Consider the following 23181-nt stretch of genomic DNA (forward strand, 5'->3'; position numbering starts at 1 on the left):
CAAATAGTTCATTTTTTCTATAGATGATCAGAGTCTTACTTTCAGCAACATTATTGATTGTGTGAGGGTTACTGTTGGTTAACGTTGGACAAAAATAAAATGGCAAATAATTATTGTAACTTGAGGCATTTTAATGTTGCTAATTTAACTGAATAGTTTAAACTATATTTCATAGCTCAAGATGGCAAATTAATATTTATAAAGCTGTTATTAAAAAGAGAAAACTGCACTAGAGCTTTATGTAAGACTATTCAAATAACACCATTAAATGGTAACTTGAAGATTGTGACCTGTTCGAAAGGCTTGATCGCCAGAATTCTACCCTTGTGAAATTGCAGACAAGGACTCTCAGCAGGGGCTGGAAATTGCCTGTTGAGACGCAGTTGTGTTACCTAATAAATCATAGCATATTGGACTAGGTGAAATTCTAACAGCTACTTCACAAAATGCCAAATAATCTGCTATGTAGCTTTTTAAAAAAAAACCCATGGCTGTAAATAGTTTCTGCAAAGGTTTCCTTAACCGCACAAGATTCAGTGGTTATTAATTGACTTAACAGGCTTCCCTGACCAACACCGAGGGATGCACTAAGCACTGGGTGTTACAAAGCAACATTTGAATTGAAATGTTAGAAAGTTTCCCATCTAGATGATTCACCTTAATGGAATCAGATTTTTAATCCAGGATGTGGGCCAGTGAGGAATTGAACTTGGTTATGTGACATTGTCGGGGTCACTTTACGATTATCTGACAAGGATGTACTTGTGCAGTAAGGCTGCCCTCTTGTATCACCCTGGATGGAATATCCCGCCTTAGCATAGCACCCCATCTAGTGGCCTAGGCAGGAACTGTTTCCTGGTTTCCGGCAACAAAAGAATAATGTTAGCAAGCATTGAGGAATAAAAGAAATTGATCTCCATCTATCAAATGCATTTGATGCAAATTGTTGCACAGAGGACCTCATTTATGCAAAATATGGATTGGAGTGTTTTGCATTTAACTTTATTCTGACCAGGCAGATTTTCATTGAGGTTCAGACACCAGTGCCAGATTTAATATGTGAACAGCTGGGTCCATCCATTCATCCTGGAATTAACACAGTAAAACTTCATTTTCACTATAACAAAAACCTGTGTTAAAATAGCATCTTCTCATGTCTCTCAAACATATTGAAGCATTTTACAACAATGTTTTAACAGGTCCATAAAATCTGAAGAAAAAGGTAAATTCTGAGTTCTACGTTTCTCTTTATTATATTACTGCAGACTGCTATTCACTAGCAATTTGCAATAAGCATCAATATGATCAAATATTGGTCAAGAAATTGGTTCACAAGTGCGAAGAATCCCTGTGAGGAATGGCTAGAGCCAAGACTCACTCAATATTTTGGTCTTTTTTTTACATTGAACAGGTGAACAGTGGACACATGCTGGATATCCCCAAGCAGCTAGTTGATAAAGACAATGTCAATTGTCAGCAGATTAGAGGGTGGCTGGGAGAGGAAGGTGATGGAGAGGGGGAGGGAGGTGGTAATCGGTGAGGTGCAGGGGTGCAGAGAAACTAGCCTTGCCAGTCAGTGGCCTGTGGTTTTCATGTGAAGCCAGGAGGAACAATCCTCTTCCCAGCTTCACTCGCAAGTAATTATTTTTTTAAAATGCACTTTTTTGGTATTCCTTTAAGCCATGATTAAACCTAGTTTTCCTGAACACAATTTGCCTAATAAAGCAAAGGGAATATCAAACCATTCTTTGCATATGTATTCTGATGCTGATACCAATATGTTAGACAGCATACCTCTGAATTTGTGAGCACACATATGCTGCTTGCCATGTTGAACATTTTGGTGCCTGTTCTCTACACCTATAAAATTTTATTGAATGTCCAATTCATGATTTTATTAAGAATAGAGTGATAACTATTACATGAGGAGGAATCCCTGTTTTTAAATGAATAGGGTCATTTAACTTTCTCCTGAACTACTGTATGAAGTAACAAGCACTCAATTTAAGGGTCATTCAGCTCTTGACCCCATTACAATCTTGGTCTAAACATGGAAAAAAGAGCTGAACCCAAGAAATGATTGAGCGTGACTGCCCTTGATATGAAGACAGCATTTGATCGAGTGTAACATCAAGGAGCTCTAGCAAAACTGTGGAGTCTATGGGAATCAGGGGAAAAGTCTCCATTGTTTGGAGTCATACCTCTCACAAAGGAAGATGGTTGGTGTTGTTGGAGGCCAATCATCTCAGGACATTGCTACAGGAGTTCCCCAGGGCAGTGTCCTAGGCCTGACCATCTTCAGCTGCTTCATCAATGACCTTCCCTCTATCATAAGATCAGAAATGGGCATGTTTGCAAATCTTCAGATAATTAAGTGGTCTGTGTCTGCGTGCAGCAAGATCTGGACAATATTAAGTTTTGAGCTGAAAAGCGGCAGGTAAATTTCACGCCACACAATGACCATCTCCATCAAGATAGAATCCACCCATCTTCCCTTAACATTCAATGGCATTACCATCGCTGAATCCCCCATTATCAACATCCAAGGAGCTAGCATTGACCAGAAGCTGAACTGGATTAGCCATATAAATACTGTGGCTACAAGAGCAGGTCAGAGGCTGTGAATTTGGAGGTGAGTAACTCCACTCCTGATTCCCCAAAACCTGTACCCTATCAACAATGCACAAGTCAGAAGTGTGATGCAATACTCTCCACCTGCCTGGATGAGTGCAGCCCGGGGTGCTATCGATCAGACGAGGGAACACTGGATGTAATGGATCTGTTAATGGTCAGTCTTCAGACATGAGTACTCCTTGAATTCAAATTTCATCAGAGTTTACAGTTTCACACTTCCAAAATCAGCTAGATCTGCAAAACTTTGAAGTTTGCATTGGATTTGAGTCCATGTATGAAAAGTGCCTTTGAATTTATTCATTATTCCACCTGTGCTGTTGAGTTTTTCTCTTATTAGGAAATTTGCAAACTATTAAGTAATCAACACTCAAGTCCACCTCAATTATTTTTTAATACCACACTTAGTTAATTATTCCAGTTCTCTCGTCCTTGAGCCCTGGGTCACATTTGCCCTTGGAAATGCTCAACAATTCTTTTTCAGCTTTAATGCAGAGGATGTGATGTTTAAGCTGCTGATAGCTGACGCCTCACATAAACAAATCCACCTGAAGAGAAAATATTTTCTCTCAATTTATAGATGTTTAGGGTATCTATTTGGTTTCTGAGTCAAAATTAATACACAAGACATGCTGAGAAAGTAGAATAAGGTAGTTAAACATTTTTTTTAAAAAAAAAATCTGAATAAAGGAGTGCTTTTTATTTGCCTGACATACTGATGCATCCTGTTCAAGAATATCAGTCGAAAAATGATAGCAAACCCTCGTAATTTAAAGAATCTTACATTTTTTTGTATGCTCTGATTACACGTAATTAGTCATCTCATATTAAGCCCTGATTTGCCATATGTTTCAGAACAATACTATACCACATACCAGAAATGCCTGCAATACGTGGAAACTCAACTGCAGAGAAAAGTCTATTTCATAAACCTAACCAAACATGTTTTTAAGATCATGTACTTTAATGCAAATATACTCTTTAGATTTCTGTACAGCAAATATACTCATTAGATTTATGAAGGCAATGCTGAGATTTGAGATGTAGAAAAATTCCACTGTATAATTAACCTAATTTGCATAGAAAATTAGGTCATATTAGCATAATTCATTTATATTTTCAAAATATTTGCACGTCAAGCTTCCTGGGGACAGGAATTAGGATTTTTAAGTCAAACTCACTTTGCTCGTAAGATCACAGATAAATATTGATAAGGAAGACCATTTGGCCCATTTCAGTTCTTTGATCAACAAAGGTGCTTTAGAACCTCTATTGTGGCATCCAAGAGTGAAAATTCAGCATTTCTGTCTCCGTAGAGTCCCATTCTGTGTTGTTTGCTTTGTTTGAAGGTAAGTTCATATCTGCCTCACATTTGCTTTTAATTAGATTGAATCTGTTTTTCCTTGTCCCCTTGCAATTTAGTTCAATGTAATTTGCTACCTTTTCCATCCCGTTTTGTAACTTGTATGCCTCGATAACTCGACAGCTGTTGCCTCCTTCTGAGAGTAGAAAACCCATGCTCCTCTAGCCTTTCATCATATCTGTCTTCAAACGCTCAAGATCAGCCCTGTCGCTCTTGTCTGAACTACCTCCCATGACCGGAACTGGCTAAACTACCTGAGGCATGATATGACCAATGTAAGAGAAAGCTTCAAAGTTTCCTCTGCTGACTTATCTACTACTTTGGCTATGTTTTTAAGCATTTTTTTTGCTTGGTTGGTTGTTGCTCCACAGTGGTTGGAAATGTTGAGCATCAAGGTCTCTAGTATTGCTTGATACTTTTCAGTTTCATTCTTGCCTCTTTCAGTTTCATTCCAAGAGGAAATGTTCAATGTTTTTCCCATCGACCATTCTACTATTTGCTTCAACCCATTTTGTATTTTCGGAGCTTCTTCCTCAGAGCAAAATATCTCCTCTAATTTAGTCTTACATTTTTGCTGAGTTTCTGAACCCAGGATGTGAACGTAAACTAGAACCAGTAGTGGCCACTGGCTGAGCACCAATGCTCAACAGTCCCCAGCTCCCAACTCCACTGATGGAATCACAGAAACCAGACACACCTTTGTCATCCAATTGCATTGTAATACGTATCACCATGGAGAGAAAATAAACCAGATACACAGCATATCTGTATAATATAGGTCTGTGTTTCCTTTCTGTCCTGTTATGACACAGAAGTTGGTAAAGGCTGAGTTGTTTAAATCCCAAAGGGAAACTTGAACAACTGTCATAATCTGTATTTTCAGTTGATATGTTTGAGATGCCACTCTGAATTCAGGAATAAGACCTCCGAGCCTCAAGAGGTTTTTATATAAAACAAAATTAAACATTTATTAATTTAACAACAAATTAAACACATACCTACGTCTATAAATTTCTACAATAATAACTTTTAAACAAATCCCCAAATTAATCACGCCCAGGTAAATCTCGACCGAGGCAACAATAACCCATAGACTTTAAACAGACACCAGGCAAAGCACATTTGACCTTACGAATTCAAAATGAGGTTCCTTGCAACTTGGTTCCTTTGCAGACATAGTTGTAGGTTTGCAGGCTGGTTAGACCTTCAATGCCTCTGACTTACACGCACACACACACACACACACACACACACATAAATTCCTTTCTGTTTATACCTAGCTTTTCCTTTGAATGAAAAATTTCCATGGTATCCTAGGCTTTTAACTTCACATCTTTTAACAATTAACATTTTCATCCCACTAATTTCATTGCTTGGCATCTCCCAGCTAGGTACAAGGTTTTACTTCCACTCTTGAATGCTTTATTCAATAAATGCAAATTTACACTTTACCTTCTGTCCTTGCTTACTGTTTACCCAATTAACACCTTAAACTACTATACATCAAAGCACCCAGACTAGCTGGCTTTAATCCAATTAAGACACCACACACACACACACACACACCCTACTACAATTCCAATTTAAAAATAATTTCCAATAACATTATAGACATTAATATCTCCTCTTGACAGTCCACAAAGCCTGACTACTTGCTGTCAACTTCTTCCATTATAAATTTATTTGAATACTACCTATATAAGTAAAAACAAAAAAACTACTGCGGATGCTGGAAATCCAAAACAGAATTACCTGGAAAAACTCAGCAGGTCTGGCAGCATCGGCGGAGAAGAAAAGAGTCAACGTTTCGGGTCCACACGACCCTTCAACCTATATAAGTAGGCCACCCTGTAATTATACCCTCTTGCAATTGGTGGGACTGTAGTGCCTCAATTTTGCATTGCTGTCTGTACGACGAACAACTTTCTATGTTCCAACCAACTCGACGTTTCTGCTTCCCACGTTGCTCTAACTTATACTATTTCACTATAAGTAATAATGAGTCAAAGTGTTACTGTATACAACTCAAGTGAGAATGTAAGTCTCTAAAGTGGGACTGATTTAAATATGCATGCCCAGTTCTTTCAGTGCTGTCCCCTAACCCCATTCACCTGAAGACTACACTTGAATCTTGATTCCCTGAATATAAATCTACAGGAGATTGACTATTGTTTCAGAAATGGACATATGGGAGTGACTTCCAGAGATTAATTTAATTCTAGGGGTTGGATTTAAAACATACTGAACAATGCAATCTGAGGCACTATTTTATTGCTTTAGATGGAGCAGTGTTGGCCCCTCCGCCTCTCTTCATCTTCCACTCAGTACTTATAAAATCTTGCAATTCTTCTCTTCCATTAATCCAACCTGACACAATCTGGTACTAAATCAAATTAGACAACAACTGGAAAACCATATATGGCAACATTTGAAATTAGCAACTGGATCATATCAATGATTCATGAGTTCCACCAGCATGGCAGAATTAATTCCCAAAGTATCCAAATCTTTTCATGCCTATCAGCAAACCTAAGTGTGAGTTGCTGACTGAATGGAAAGTTGAGGCCAAAAGTGCTGAATGTTTTTGACAGCTCCAGCCTTCTGTTAATTTTCAATTTCTGTCCAATGTGCATTCGAGAATTCTGATTATCCCAAATATTATCTCCCAATATTGTTTGACATCGTATTAATTATAGAGCCAGAACATACTTTTACTACTTGAAATATTATATCAAGTAGACTATATTTGATTGCACATGTTCAAATTGAATAGTGGATTCTAATTTGGGACAAAGTTTGTTTTCATGTATGCTTTTGATAATTATTTTGTCTTCATGGCTGTTGCATGTTCCTTTTGTATTGCCCATTGCTGCTACTTCAGTTCCGGGCTGATTAATTGCTCACCTTTTGTCGAAGACTGGTTATAAATTCTTATATCCATATTTATAATGGAATCTACCAATGTACATTGCCACCCTGTCACTTGTGTCTCTCTAGCCTCTGCACTTAGATTTTGGAATTTTAAAACTTTTTTTACACTCTGGATTTGAATTTGACCGCAGTGTCCCAGGTGAGCATATACCACATTTTGTTCTCTCTCAACCATGTCCACGTTAACTGCTAGTTCATTTCACACACACTTATAGGTCGTGTGTCACATCTTGGCTTACCAACCCAGTAAGGCATAGCTTCAGGTTTCAATACACAGTTTAAAGCTTTGCCACACTCACATCTTTGAGGGGCGTCATCTAAGTCATTGTAAACCAGCCTATCTCTGCATGTTTAGTCATTCAAGTTTGTGTCTAAGTTCTGGATGTTTCTGTCACTGGATGTATGCCCCTTTTAGCTTTTATCATCTCAAGAATATATGCTTATCACATGGTATTTTCAGGTACAACACACAAATTTATTTCAATTTTAGCCTAAATTTCCAAGAGTCATGCAGGCTCATTTTGTTTGCCAAGATCATGGAGCACAGTATAGATTGAAGGAAGGAGAAGTGTTTATTGTGATAATTTGTGCTTGAACAGGGGTGGTAAATGTGATGTGATAACTGGACTTTGCAGAGTCATTCTGTTGCTTGTTAGCTAAGATAAAAAGAATGCAGTAGGTAGAGAATATATGGATTTTTAGAATGTGTTCAATAAAGCACCTCAGGAGGAGAAACAATGCTTGATTTTGATTATCAAAGGAATAACATATAAAACATCCCCTCTTGACATGCCACACTTGGCCTGTGAGCCCACGTACTTCAGTCATTACAGTTCTCTGCAACTGGCTTTAGGTAAAGCCACAGGTCTTTTTGATCACTCCCGTGGAGCTCCTCTGCATCGTCCAGCTGTCCAGGGCAGGGCAGGGCATCCTGAAGGAATGCTGGTCCTATCACTGAAAATTGTGAAAATGATAATGAAATACCCTTGAAATATAGGTGAGATGAGAAAATCATTAAAAAAAAGTTGAATGCAGAATTATACTTCAAAATGCAAAAAACAGCAAATCACTTAATTTAAATATAGCATAAGCAAACCAAAAAGGCAATGATAATAGCAGATCAAGTTCACTCAGTGATATATGCACACATTAACAAACAGCATTCAATGCCAAGGAGCGACTTTTTGATGCAATGCTGAGCTAACATTTCTGGAGAATTTGAAAGTAAAATGGGATGCACACTTTCAAGGCATTGATGCTGTTAACTTATTTTCTCTTTGTCAGGAAGATATAACAATTCTCATAATATTATTAGAATTTGTTGTAAATTAGCGTAATAGCGGGATGTGTCTCTGTGTCTGTGTGAGAGAGTTAAATTAGAGGCAGCTAGTCTAGGTGCTTTGATGTTAGAAGAGAAGTTATATTTGAAATGCTAATTAGGTAAACATGGGGAAGTTTAGAAACATATAGGTGTCAAGGGAACATGTGCATTTTTAAATAAACCAGACTAGATTGTTTTCAAAGGAGGGGTGAAATGTGTCACCTAGCCAGGTGAAGTTTAGAAACGGTGTGTTTTTGCAAAATATTTTGCACCAATATTTTGCATCGGCCTTCACAGTGCAGGACACTATAAACATTCCAAAGATATCAGATAAGCAAGGAGTTAATGGGAGGAAAAATCTTGTAGCAGTCTCCATCACGAGGGACCAAGTATTTGAGAAACAAATGAGACCAAAGGCAGACAAGTTGCCAGGACCTAATGGCCTGCATCCAAGGGTTTTAAAGGAAATGGCTGCAGAGATAGTGGAGGCATTGGCCGAAATATTCCAGAACTTAGTCGATTCCGGGAAGGTCCTGGCGGATTGGAAAACTGCTAATGTGACGCCCCTGTTCAAGAAGGGAGGGAGACAAAAAGTAGGAAACCATCAGCCTAACATCTGTCATTGAGAAAATGCTAGAGCCCATTATTAAGGAAGAAATAGGACATTTAGAAAAGCTTAACGCAATCAAACAGAGTCAACATGGTTTTGTGAAAGGGAAATCATATTTGACAAATTTTCTAGAGCTCTTTGAGGATATAACAAGCAGAGTTGATAAAGGGGAACCGGTAGATGTAGTGTATTTGGATTTCCAGAAGGCATTTGATAAGGTGCCACATAAAAGGTTATTGCTCAAGATAGGAGCTCACGGCACTGGGAATAATGTATTAGCATGGATTGGTTAACACACAAGACAGAGTCGGGATTAACGGGTCTTTTTCAGGTTGGAAAGACGTAACTAGTGGAGTGCCACAATGATCAGTCCTAGGGCCTCAATTATTTGCTATCTACATTAATGACTTGGAGGAGGGGGCAGAGTGTAATGTATCCAAATTTGCTGACGATACAAAAATAGGTGGGAGGGCATGTGCTGAGGACATCAGGAATCTGCAAGGGGATATAGACAGGTTGAGTGAGTGGGCAAAAACTTGGCAGTTGGAGTTTAATGTAGTAAAGTGTGAGGTCATGCACTTTGGTAGGAAAAATCAAAAGGCAGACTGTTATTTAAATTGAGAGAGACTCTAAAAAAGTGCAGCACAGAGAGATCTGGGTGTTCTTGTGCATGAAACACAGGGTTAGCATGTAGGTGCAGCAAGCAATTAAGGAGGCAAATGGAATTTTGGCATGTATTGCTGAGGGGTTGGAGTTTAAAAATACGAAAGTCTTGTTACAACTGTACAGGGTATTGGTGAGGCCGCACCTGGAGTACTGTGTACAGTTTTGGTTCCAGTATTTAAGAAAAGATATACTGGCATTGGAGGCAGCTCAAAAGAGATTCACTTGGCTGATTCCTGGGATGAAGAGGTTGATTTATCAAGAACAGGATAGGCCTTTATTCATTAGAGCTTAGAAGAATGAGGGGTAATCTTATTGAAACGTAAAATATTCTGAGGGGGCTTGACGGGGTATATGTTGAGAAGATGTTTTCACTAGGGGGGAAATCTCAAACTAGGGGACATAGTTACAGAATAAGGGACACTCATTTAAAACTGAGATGTGAAGGGATTTCTTCTGAAGGTAGTGAATGTCTGGAATTCTCTACCTTAGCTTTGTAGAGGCTAGATCACAACGTATTTAAAGAGGAGGCAGACAGATTTTTTAAATATCGATAAGTTGAGGGATATGAGGAGCTGGCACAAAAGAGGAGTTGAGGTCTGGGGCAGATCAGCCATGATATTATTGAATGGCGGGGCAGGTTTGAGGGGCCGAATAGCCTACTCCTCCTATTTCTTATATTCATATTTTTCCCAAAGATGAGAAATGCATTTTACTTTGTTACTAAAAGGAGGGCCAAGAAAGAGCGCCACCTGATATGAATGTACTTGATAAGGTGAGATATGAGTAGCAATTTAATTAATCTCTTTAAGGACTATGGGTTATGATGTTGTTTCTTTGACAGCTTCTGCCAGGCAGAAATATCAAATAAAACCCAAACTAAAAGAATATTTTCCTTCCTTCCTCTCTCCAAGGTATTTTGGCTAACTGAGCATTGTGATGCTTTTTCTGCAAAGACCTGCAACATTCAATTCTACCAGCCTGTTGGGTATAACACATCTAAGCCTGCGTAATCTGCTGTATGCTATAAACCGCTTTCCCCCCAGCATTTTCAAAGCCATCAAAGCGTTTGGCCCGCTCTTGGACATAAGTTGAAACACCCTGGAAATGGAGTACTGGATGCATGGTGAATCTTCACTGTATAGACAAAGAGAGGTTTCACATTCCCATCTCTTATTACACTAATGTCAAAATCACAACTCTTTATAAAACACACATGCACAGTTCCTTGCAAACTTGATTTTCCTTGATACACATGCTTGCCCATCTCACAGCTGGGAAAATCAAACTGTGGAAAGATGTATATTCCTCTGCTCCATCTTTTTAAATGCCCCGAGGTTTGTGTCACAGTGATCGTCGATGAACAGATTCTCAGGCAGAGTGATGGTCAATGATTTCAACTTTCCAATTGGTATCTCCATAATTTCAAAAATTCTTGGTCATTTTAACTCCAGAAGAACAAGGCCTTCCCACTAAACTCATGGATGGATATGGAGCTAAATGCTGCCCTTCGTATGTTCCCAGAAAAGACAGAAACCCAAATAACAGCAGTAGCATCACTATGAAAATGAACCTGAAAGGAGGCTTATGGTGTTCGGTGCTTGTCATCCCTCATCACATTGTGACATAGCAGCATATGCTGCAAGTAACTTTAAGGCATGATAGGCCCTCTTAATTTTACAACACCGAATTTTACATGCCTGCGTGACATTGGACAAAACTAACCTGAGTCAACATTCTTGCAATAGTCCTGTATTTTCTTCAAATATTTATCCAAAGTTCCCTTAAAAGAACCAAAAATTTCTGCCTCAACTACTCCATGCTCCACCAACCCTCTGTGTAAAGAAATTTCTTCCAATAATCTTCCTCGCTTTTAATGACCATTTTAAATTGACGATCCCCGAGGAAAAGAGTGTCTGTTTCACTCTATGAAAACTCTTCATAATTTTAAACTATTTATTAAAACTGTGCTTCGTATTTCCATGAAAGCATATTCCCATCCTTTGTTTTTCCTTCCATAATAAATTACTTCACAGATACCTGCATTGAATGGCATTTTCAAACTGCCCATTATGTTAAGAAATCTTCCTCTGAGATTTGGGAAGAAATAAGTTAATGACTTATGATCTATTGAAACAGCTGAGGAATGTATTCTGCGTTTCTTGCAAACTAAAACATGTTGATATTTATCTAAATATCATTCATCTTATTGCATGAGCAGCTTACTCCTGAGCCCCTGAGATACAGTTCAGTACTTTTTTCCTCATGAGGTCCATGCCTTCTTTTGATGTCACTTTTAAACATGATGATAGGCTTTTTTATTCACAAGAGCGCCAACATAAATGATAAAAACATTTTGTGGCGGTGTTTAATTTACAGCATTTGTTATAAGTGCAGAATAAATTTAATGTTCCATGCACTTACTTAATAAATCACAGAATGAAAATAATTACCTCTGCTATAATGTACATCTTTTTCTAGCTTTGAGTAATAAGTTGGCTTGGGAATTTCTCTGTGCGCCAATCTCATTAAAATATGCTGAAATGAGCGATAGACATAAATCTGCGTCAATCATCAAGACTGAACGAAAACGGCAAACTCCCACCATCTCTTTCTCCTCTTAAAGTATGAAAATTTCAGTTCATTCACCATTATTCATGTACGTCAGTCAAGCATGTCCAAGAACCTACAATGGGGCAAGATATTAAATTTTTAATAAGACTAATATTAATGGCCTAGAAATCCTTTCAAAGAAACAGAAAATACAGAGCAGGCTTCGGTGGGGAGTTAAAAAAAAAATCAAAAATTGTAATTAAACACCAGAGAAAATACCTGGTTTCTTTCTGCATCTGAAAATCTAGTTGTACTTGGAAGACAGCGTCTTAGCAAGCGCAGTTGCAGAAAATTTTTCTATAAAGCTCTATAACTCGCACAGGATACACATGGGGCAGGATTTTCTTGTCATGAGGCGGGGCCCACCCGCCGACATGTAAAATGACGTGCGGTGACGTCGGGCGGAACTCCATTTAAATTTTCTGGTAGGCGGGGGCGCAGCAAAATCAGCTGTGCGCCCGCCAACCTGTCAATTGACAGTCATTTAGCTAATTAATGGACCTGCCCATCCAGCCTTAAGGTTGGCGGGCAGGCCGGGAGCCCTGGCAGGCTTCAGAAAAAACATGAAACCTCATCCATGGGCGGGATGAGGTTTCATGCAGGTTTTTAAAAATTTTATTAAAGTTTTTGTAAAAATTATGGGCATGTCCCAACTCGTGTGACAGTGTCACATGAGGGGACATGTCAGGGAATTTTTTATTTTCTCTATTTTTAATATTTTTGAGAGTAGAGCTGATCTCCAAGGCAACACTTAGCCTCAGGGAGATGAGTGCGCTCTTTTGTGCGCATGCGCGAAAGAGCGCACTCTCGATATAGGGATCCACCCCGTCCGCACAGGGAGCGCACAGCGCTTCCATGCGGACGTCACGTTGGGCGGGCCTTAATTGGCCCACCCACACACAATGGCGTCGCGCCCGATTGGGGGCGCCAATCCGAGGCGCGCTTGTGCGTGCTCTCTATTCAACTTCACCCTCGACAGGGGGTGGGGGTGGGACCGGGATCCTGCCCATCGAGATGCGTTTGGGCAGATGAATCAAAAAACAATCATAAAAGGTCAAAGCAATTTGAGCATGTCTCTCTGCCAAAAATCCACAATCATTTAATCCATGTAACTTTTTGTGGCCAGATTTTGTGTGCATCTTGCCGGGCCGATACAGGAAATTCCAGGCCGTTGTGTCTTGTGGGTTTGTTCGCAATATGTCTGTCTTTTTACATTCTTCCAGTTATCAAGTTAAAACTCTCAGTTTTAACATTTTCTATTCTTTTTCCATGCGTCTTATTCTCTCACTTATTGCTCTCCTTTGGGCCATCAAACTATTCACCAACCAAGAAGAGCGGATGGTCTGCTCATACAACTCGGTTTTTATCTGTCTATCAGAAAACACAAAAGAGCAGTTGAAAGTAATCCACCTTTTCACTTCTCTTTGGGTGGGGGTGAAATGTCTGGCCTTGTCACTTTTCATTAGCATTTTATTTTAATTTCTGAACCATTTTAATGGAATTGGCAGAGAAATTGTAGATTTCATAACAGTATATAAGTTTCATATTTCTCAATTATAAGATAGTTTAACTAAAATAAATGCAGGAACTGCTCTTTAGGTTCATCATCTCAGAGTCATAGAGTTATACAGCACAGAAACAGGCCCATCATGTCTCCTTGCTGGCCATCAAGCATCTGTCTATTCTAATCCTATTTTCCTGCACATGGCCCATAGCCATCTTCTGGAAGCAGAGCGAGGTTTATCTTCATGAGGAGACTTGACGTGTTAATCGATCTTTTCTCATGTCAGGTGTTGGATTAATGTTTCCAGTATTTTTGGCTTTCATTTCACATTTCCAGCAGTTCTATCATTTTAAATTAAATCTTCGAAATGTTTCAGCTGTTTATCTGGGATTTTTGCAATTTTAATGACTCCAAATTCTTGTTTTAAAAAAAAAAAATTCCTTCTTAAAACTTATATTGGAGGGAGTCAAAATGTATCAAATACTTGTTATTTTCCGAAGAAACCAACCCATATTTTAATTTGGATGCACATAGAATAGTCATCTTGTGTTAATTAGTGTCAAGGAACATACTTCACATTTAATTGAGCACCACCGTGTTGGACAAAGGTCTTTTAATCTCCTGGTTTTGACAACACAACAGTACTAGAAGTGAGGTGTCATTAACACACTTCATTGTGCTCCATCAAATTTCCCAAGTGTAGCAAAACTGATTTGCCCACTGAGAGAAAAAGTTTTTTCATTTTATTCAGCTCCATAAAATTCAGTTTTAAAATAGCAGCAATCTTGTGTGTGTGACATGTCTTCTTGCAAAGAATATCTTTGCTTTGCCATCTATTGGAATGGTGCCCAGGATGAGGAACTGGAGAAATGAGGGTTGTAATCCTTAGAGCAGAGAAGGTTAAGAAGAATTTTGGTAAGTGTCCAAAATCACGAGCGGTTTTGAAACAGTAAGTAAGGAGAAACTGCTTTCAGTGGCTGAAGAATTGATAATTGGAGGACATAATTTAAGGTGATTGGCAAAAGAACCAGCGGCAGCATTCGAAAAGACTTTTATTTACACAGCAAGTTGTTGTGATCTGGAATGCATTGCCTGAAGGGATGTTGGAAGCTGATTCAATAATAACTTTCAAAAGAGAATCGGATAAATAATTGAAGGGGGGAAAAAAACAATTGCAGGGCTACTGGGGAAAGAGCAGGGGAGTGGAACTAATCGAACAGCTGTACTGAAGAGTCGGCACAGGCAGAATATCTTCATTCTGTGCTGTGTTATTCCATGATCCAATGCAAGGCCTTGTGATTATCAGCACACTATCTGTTGTTCTCATTGCTCTCTTGCCAGCATCATGAGAAACTATATAACGTAGAAGACCATTTTAAATGCCTTAAGGCATTTTGAACTATAATTATAATAAAACGTTTGTTTTTGAATGGGGCTAGGTATATGGTATCAGAAGAAGTAATTTAGTACTGTGCAGTGTTATGGATTGTTTCCAGTTGACTAACTAGAGGGACGATTCCAAATTGTAATGTCTAAGATCTCAGGTGTTGCATCATGATGATGGATTCTCATGGCTAATTTTATTTCCTTGCAGTGAAAGGTTCTTTGTAAAACTGAATAAGAATGGATTGCCAAAATTTCCAGAGAAAATGGAAAGGCAATGCACACTGTTTGTTGTAAGTATGACATTTATAATTAAACTTTTGTTATGTTACTGATCAGAAACTAACAGGACAAATATTCCTCTCGTTCAGCATCTTTAGCTTGTTTGGTAATTTAACATGTCTGCAATTTATAAATTGCGGACATCTCCTGACATTCCTCGCCCCATAGCTCTTGAAATGCTATTTTGTTTGATATCTAATCTTCTGCTTGAGTGGAGAGTTTGTACTGTGACCCATGATGCTCTGAATTTTAAAAGGAAAGCTAATTTTTATGTTTGTAGTTTGTTTATTTATGTATCTTCAGTGGAAAAGTGAGTTTAGAATGGCTAAAACCAGGCCATTGGCCATAGATGTCAAATAACGTTTGCTCATAGTGCAGAGGATTAGCCAGCCTGCCATCCCCCTGCCCCCCATTTATGAAATAGCTTTAAAAGAGGTAAGAAAATTAGATATTACATGAGACTGAAAATTACTCACTTTTAAACAGGAACTAATTTAACCATAACTCGTCACTTACCCAGGAAAGCTATATAGAATCATTAACACACATTGATAACACCATTTTTAAAAAAAGAAAACCTGCATAAAGAAGTATTTTGTGTAGTTGATTACTTGTTCTGAAAATAATTTAAATAGTACATCTACAATGCAGCTCATAAGATTAAAATAGTTTATAGTTTAACTAACTTCTTGAACTATTAACGCACCCCTGTAATTTTGTGTTTGAACCAGCAAATATGTGCATTTATTTTATTCACCGACGAGATTCGATTTGGGTTCTGTTGATTTATTTTGACTTTTTAAAAAAAAATTACCAGGCCTATCAATATTACTGCATCTCTGGGATAGTGCGTCTGTGCAGCCTTCCCCAAGTAATATTTGCGCCAGGGTGCAAGAAAATCTTGTGCCCAATTTGAGGAAAAACTCAAACGGAATTCTTTCTCAACTCCTTGAGGCAATTCAGCAAGCTTCAGGAAGCCATGCTGCCCGTTACATATCATTAGATGCAATTAAAACAGCAGACCCTGCCCACTTCTTGCCATCTGTTTCAATGATGATTGAAATATATGACTTTAAAGGGCTTTATCTAAAACCATAAAAGACCATCTTCTTTGGGTTGACCTGAAAAATCACAAACCTCCTATCTTACTGCACCAATGTACTTATCCCTCTTTAAATTTTGGTATGTTCTCTACTACCCCTACCTGCTTGGATAGGCTATTCCAAATGTTTACTGTCCTCTGATAAGAGAATTGGAGTAGAAATTGGTCAGCCTGCAAGTGCAGGCGCAACACTGATGAGATGGCATCAAAATGCCCAAAAGTCAGCCAGAGGCTCACCCAAAATTGGCCCTTGGCCCTTCTCCATGTCTCAACCTCTTCCCTAGCTTTGCCTGCCTCATCCTTGTTCTCCTACAAAACCACCTGCACTTTTCTCCCATCTCCTTTTCACCCTTGCTCTTCCCCCTTTGTTGTCGCCCTTGCTCCCCACCTCACCCTCCTTTTTGCTCGCTTCCTGCATTCCCATCACCAAAAGGAGGGAGCGAAAGCTAGACATTGAATATCATCAGCTGGTTGTATTCATGCACCTTATAGTTTGCACTTATTTTGATATAAGACATAAAAGCTGTGGTGATGCTTATAATTCAGTTTCTTATACTGAAGTAGAAACGTGATCACCCTCACTGTTTAATATTATAAGTCTCACTTCTAATGTCACCCTAACCTTTACTAGTTGGTGGATCATGGGATACTTGTTGTAAGCCTGAAAGTAGAACTGCTATCCCAGCCCCAATACTGTGTGGCTTAAGGAAACCAAAAGTAACTGAGTAAAAAAATTCAGTTTGATTCACTCAAGATCTATTTTCCAATTTCTATTTCAGAATTTAAGAAACATTGACCATAAAGGATCTCACTGCTCAAGTCAGAAAAAAGATTAATTTGTTACAGATCTTGTTTAAATCGTCAGTATAAAACTGAAAACCCAAACTTAGTTAGCATTACAGCATAACGTTGTAAAATGTTATCCAAATCTGCTCTGATTTCGAGTGTCTTTTTCAGGATTTGGGGAGCAGCGACCTCAGGAAGGATATATATATTACTGTTCACATTATAAGACTGGGTAAAGTTAATTTTTTTTTTTGTAATCAAAGGACTTTTAATCTTTTCAACCTGTTTTCTCCCCTGTATGCTTTTAGACCATGCCAAAAAAGTGACTGCATGTTTCTGATACACTGTAGGTCGAATGGCAGCAGGAGAAAAGAAGAACACTTGCAACACGCAATACCGACGACCATTTGGTTGTGCAGTCCTGAGCATTGCAGACTTGCTGCAAACTGAAAGGGATACCAGGGACTGTAAAGAAGACTACATGCTTAAAGTCTACATGTACAGTAAAATTTCTCTCTTTCCAGTGTTTGCTCAATGATGAAGTTCATGACATGAGACCCAATCTTAAAAAGTTGCTTAAATAATTGGTGTTCTTTTGGGTTCATGTCCAAGTGATGTGGATAAGTGCCTGTTCTATTTGGCCCCTAACTGTCAGCAGAAGATTTAATTCCAATGTTTTTCAAAAAAGGCAACCTGCAGACTTTTGGCGCACGTGTTCATACATCAGTGTCAACGAAAGGCAAGGGTTATTATTTGTAGCATTAAATTTAACTTCACTGTCGTGTTGAGAAGCTGCAAGTCTGGTGAAATAGCTAAGCCTGATGAACATAAGCTATCAAGAGATACTTTCTGCTTTATTGTGAATTGCTTCACAAAGAATAGCGTAAGCTATGTCTCAAATACTTGTGCTGAAGTGACAGCAAATAAGAAGTTTGACTATTAATTTGAATGTATAAGGCTGTCAGTATCTTACCTGCTCGCAGGATTAATCTTGGGATCCCATCATTCAGTTGTAGCTTGTTACTTGCTTGGATTTGGTGTTGGTGAGTTTTTAGAGAAACGCGCATCAATGCATGGTGGGATTTCCTTCAAGCTGAAATTTGCAAATTCCGCAAATACACAAATCAATTGACAGGCAGAATTTGCCAAAACAGTGGCCTTCGCTGTTAATCAGGTAGTTACGTTCTCCATTGATTTTCTGTTAAACTTATGCCAAAATGTACTGGAAAATTGATCCAGATATGATAGAAGAGAAGCCAATGACAAATCAAGGACCTTGTTCGCCATGCAGCCATTGGCCTACTCTGCAGATCAATTGCACAACACAAGCTGGGAGCCCCTGCCATAACTCAGATTGAGCCTTTGCACTAGGCGGTAAGTGGCAATTTATGAAATCATCCATTTTAAAAGCACAATTCAGTTTTTTTCTAAATATGTTAAAATACTGTAAAAGATAATCTCCAGTTTCTGCACATCCCCTTTTCCACAGAAATATTGCAGGAAGAGCCTAAGAAATGGTCTCTGAATATTGGGGGACAAGGATCACTTAGGTCAAAATGTGATGCGACCTACTGCTGGGACTTAAAGGTTGACAGGCGACCCTGGTGGCATGGAGAGAAGTGGCCACAAGGTTGATCATCATATTGGGTGTGCCCCGATTGGGTGGTACTGCTAAATGATCTGACCATGGCAAGAAAGGTAACAATTGTCTCGGCTTCAATTCAGAACTCGAGTTCCATTATAAGTCATAAGCAAAATTTGATTCATTGAGAACTGTCGGCATGACATTAGCTGTCTCAATTTCTCTGCTCCTCTCACCCACTCTAACCTGTCTCTCTCTGAACTTGCTGCACTCCATTCTCTCAGGTCCAACCCTGACATTGTCATCAAACCTGCTGACAAGGGTGGTGCTGTTGTTGTCTGGCGCAATGACCTCTACCTCGCAGAGAATGAGCGTCAACTCGCAGACACTTCCTCCTACCTCCCCCTGGACCTTGACCCCACCACTGAACATCAAGCCATTGTTTCCAGGACTGTTACTGACCTCATCTCCTCTGGAGATCTTCCTTCCACAACTTCCAACCTGATAGTCTCCCAACCTTGGACGGCCCGCTTCTACCTCCTACCCAAAATCCACAAACAGGACTGTCCCGGCAGACCGATCGTGTCAGCCTGTTCCTGCCCCAAGGAACTCATTTCTTGCTATCTTGACTCCATTCTCTCTCCCCTTGTCCAGTCCCTTCCCACCTACATCCGTGATTCCTCTGACACCCTACATCTTTTCAAGAATTTCCAGTTCCCTGGCCCCAACTGCCACCTCTTCACCATGGACATCCAATCCCTCTACACCTCCATCCCCCACCAAGATGGCTCTCCGCTTCTTTCTCGAGCAGAGGCCCAAACAATCCCCATCCACCAATACTCTCCTCCGTCTGGCTAAACTTGTTCTCACGCTGAACAATTTCTCCTTAAACTCCTCTCACTTCCTCCAAATAAAAGGTGTGGCTATGGGTACCCGCATGGGCCCCAGTTATGCCTGTCTCTTTATGGGGTATGTGGAACATTCCTTGTTCCATTCCTAATCCGGCCCCCTCCCACAACTCTTTCTCCGGTACATCGATGATTGCTTCGGTGCTGCATCATGCTCTTGTCTGGACCTGGAAAAATTTATTAATTTTGCTTCTAGTTTCCACCCCTCCATCATTTTCACATGGTCCACTTCCCTTCCCTTCCTTGACCTCTCTGTCTCAATTTGTGGTGATAGACTGTCCACCAATATTCATTACAAGCCTATCGACTCCCACAGCTACCTCGACTATAGCTCCTCACACCCCGCTTCCTGTAAGGACTCCATCCCATTCTCTCAGTTCCTTCGCCTCCGTCGCATCTGTTCTGATGATGCCACTTTCAAAAACAGTTCCTCTGACATGTCTTCCTTCTTCCTTAACCGAGGTTTTCCACCCACGGTGGTTGACAGTGCCCTCAACCGTGTCTGGCCCATCTCCCACACATCTGCCCTCACACCTTCCTCTCCCTCCCAGAACCATGATAGGGTTCCCCTTGTCCTCACTTATCACCCCACCAGCCTCCACATTCAAAGGGTCATCCTCCGCCATTTCCACCAACTCCAGCATGATGCATGCCACCACCAAACACACATTCCCTTCACCCCCCCTGCGGCATTCCGCAGGGATCGTTCCCTCCGGGACACCCTGGTCCACTCCTCCATCACCCCCTACACCTCAACCCCCTCCCACGGCACCTTCCCATGCAACTGCAGAAGGTGCAACACCTGCCCCTTTATTTCCCCTCTCCTCACCGTTCAAGGGCCCAAATACTCCTTTCAAGTGAAGCAGCATTTCACTTGCACTTCCCTCAATTTAATCTACTGCATTCGTTGCTCCCAATGCGGTTTCCTCTACATTGGAGAGACCAAACACAGACTGGGTGACCACTTTGCAGAACACCTTCGGTCTGTCCGCAAGCATGACCCAGACCTCCGTCGCTTGCCATTTCAACACTCCACCCTGCTCTCATGCCCACATGTCCGTCCTTGGCCTGCTGCATTGTTCCAGTGAAGCTCAACGCAAACTGGAGGAACAGCACCTCATCTTCCGACTAGGCACTTTACAGCCTTCTGGACTGAATATTGGGTTCAACAATTTTAGATCGTGAACTCTCTCCTCCATCCCCACCCCCTTTCCGATCCACCCCTTTTTTTTCCTATAATTTATATAGATTTTTCTTTTCCCACCTATTTCCATTATTTTTAAGTGTATTTCCATCCATTGTTTTATCTTTACCTTTTAGCCTATTTCGATCCCTTCCCTTCACCTCACCCCACCCCACCCCATCTAGGGCTATCTGTACCTTGCTTGTCCTGCTTTCTACCCTTAATTAGCACATTCCTTAGATATATCACCACCTTCAACACCTCTTTGTCGTTTTTGTCTATGACATCTTTTGGCTATCTCCACCTATCACTGGCCCTCTATCCAGCTCTACGCACCCCCTTAAACCAGCTTATATTTCACCTCTTTTCTATTTTTACTTAGTTCTGTTGAAGTGTCATATGGACTTGAAACGTTAACTGTGCTCCTCTCCACAGATGCTGCCAGACCTGCTGAGTTTTTCCAGGTATTTTTATTTTTGTTTTAGCAAAATTTGTCTGTTGTAGCAGATTTTTTGTGAAAAAAGGCTCAAGTTGAAAAGGAGCTTACTTCAAAGTTAGTATCTTCAGAATGGTGAAGGCTCAGGTGCTTTCAAGGTGAGAGTTGTTTGTTTGCTCAAGAAAGAACTCAAAGACAAAAATAAGTCATAGAAGTCTGTTGCCATGGAATCCAACCTTTTCCAAGTGAGCAGCTGATGAATTTGACACCTTCATATGTCTGCTGAAAAAAAATTCTATTGTCTGAAAACAATAGTTAGCTCGTCACCTGCACTTCACACAAAGCAACCCAGGTAACCTATTCAAAACAAAAACGGAATTACCTGGAAAAACTCAGCAGGTCTGGCAGCATCGGCGGAGAAGAAAAGAGTTGACGTTTCGAGTCCTCATGACCCTTCAGCAGAACTGAGTAAAGTTAGGAGAGGGGTGAAATATAAGCTGGTTTAAGGTGTTGGTGGGGGGTGGGGGGGGGGGGGGGAAGAGAAGTTGGGGTGGGGATGGGGGGGTGGTTGTAGGGACAAGCAAGCAGTGATAGGAGCAGATAATGAAAAGATGTCACAGACAAAAGGATCAAAGAGGTATTGAAGGTGGTGATATTATCTAAGAAAATGTGCTAATTAAGAATGGATGGTAGGACACTCAAGGTACAGCTCTAGTGGGGGTGGGGTGGAAAGACTGACAGGGTATTACAGTTATAGATTTAAAAATAATGGAAATAGGTGGGAAAAGAAAAATCTATATAAATTATTGGAAAAAACAAAAGGGAGGGGGAAGAAACGGAAAGGGGGTGGGGATGGGGGAGGGAGTTTAAGATCTAAAGTTGTTGAATTCACTATTCAGCCCGGAAGGCTGTAAAGTGCCCAGTCGGAAGATGAGATGCTGTTCCTCCAGTTTTCCTCCGCCGATGCTGCCAGACCTGCTGAGTTTTTCCAGGTAATTCTGTTTTTGTTCTGGATTTCCAGCATCCGCAGTAGTTTTTTGTTTTTACCCCAGGTAACCTATTCTCTGTTTTCCCCTCACAGGGTGAAGTGATGCATAACCCATGGGAGCATGCGTGAAATGGAGGCGGAATCCCTTTGATCAAAGAGTGCACTCAACTTAAGGAGAGGAGCCTGTAGCTGCAGGGATCCTTTGGCCTGCAGGGAGGGGGTGGCAATTGATCACCTTCCTGGCACCTTTCTTCCAATCCCTGCCCTCCCCCTCCCCCACCCTCTGCCTTGTGCACAACCGCTGCTGCCTTATCTACTTAAAGCGCTCTCACTTTGCACATGACACACCTACCTCCCCACTCAGATGTGATGTTCCAACCATAGCCGTGAAGATTCTAGGACAGGAGAGACAACCTACGGGGAGCCCGGGGGGCAGGAGGCCTGGCTGTGAGGGCTACTGATGGTCTGCAATTAGAAAGGAGGATAATGCCGTGGCAGCACAGGTTTCCATCTGCAACATTGGAGGTCCATTGACCACCACGTGACATTCTTCTGTGGAGTGCTGGACAAAATTCGGTGGAGCTGGACAGCGTCTGCCAGGCCTTAGAGAGGGTGCCGAACAGATGTACCAAAATTACATCAGGCATAAAAATCTTCAATTCTACGTACAAACTAGAAAAGTTTAGCTTATTTTCCTTAGAGCAGAGAGAGTTAAGGGTAAATTTGATAAAGGTGTTCAAGTTTGAGGTGTTTTGATGGCATGTATGAGGAGAACCTGTTTTCAGAGGCAGGAAGGTCAGTAACCTGAGCATATGGATTTAAGATAATTGGCAAAAGAACCCTGTTGAGGAGAAATGCTTTTGTGCAGGAAACACAGTGCCCAAAAGGGTGGTGG

General features: G+C 40.4%; 1 protein-coding gene across 2 annotated transcripts in view; it reads left to right on the top strand.

Annotated features, from left to right (window-relative positions):
* The window catches only part of LOC144696600 (dedicator of cytokinesis protein 4-like), a 391455-nt gene that overhangs the window by 151917 nt on the left and 216357 nt on the right, over positions 1-23181 (top strand). For both annotated transcript variants that reach the window (XM_078568091.1, XM_078568092.1), the window contains exons 9-11: positions 15231-15312; positions 17361-17421; positions 17540-17687. In XM_078568091.1, coding sequence (XP_078424217.1) covers positions 15231-15312; positions 17361-17421; positions 17540-17687 — 291 coding nt within the window. The remainder of the gene's footprint in view (positions 1-15230; positions 15313-17360; positions 17422-17539; positions 17688-23181) is intronic.

This window comes from Cetorhinus maximus, chromosome 22 (genome assembly GCF_964194155.1).
Source record: "Cetorhinus maximus chromosome 22, sCetMax3.hap1.1, whole genome shotgun sequence".
NCBI lineage: Eukaryota > Metazoa > Chordata > Chondrichthyes > Lamniformes > Cetorhinidae > Cetorhinus > Cetorhinus maximus.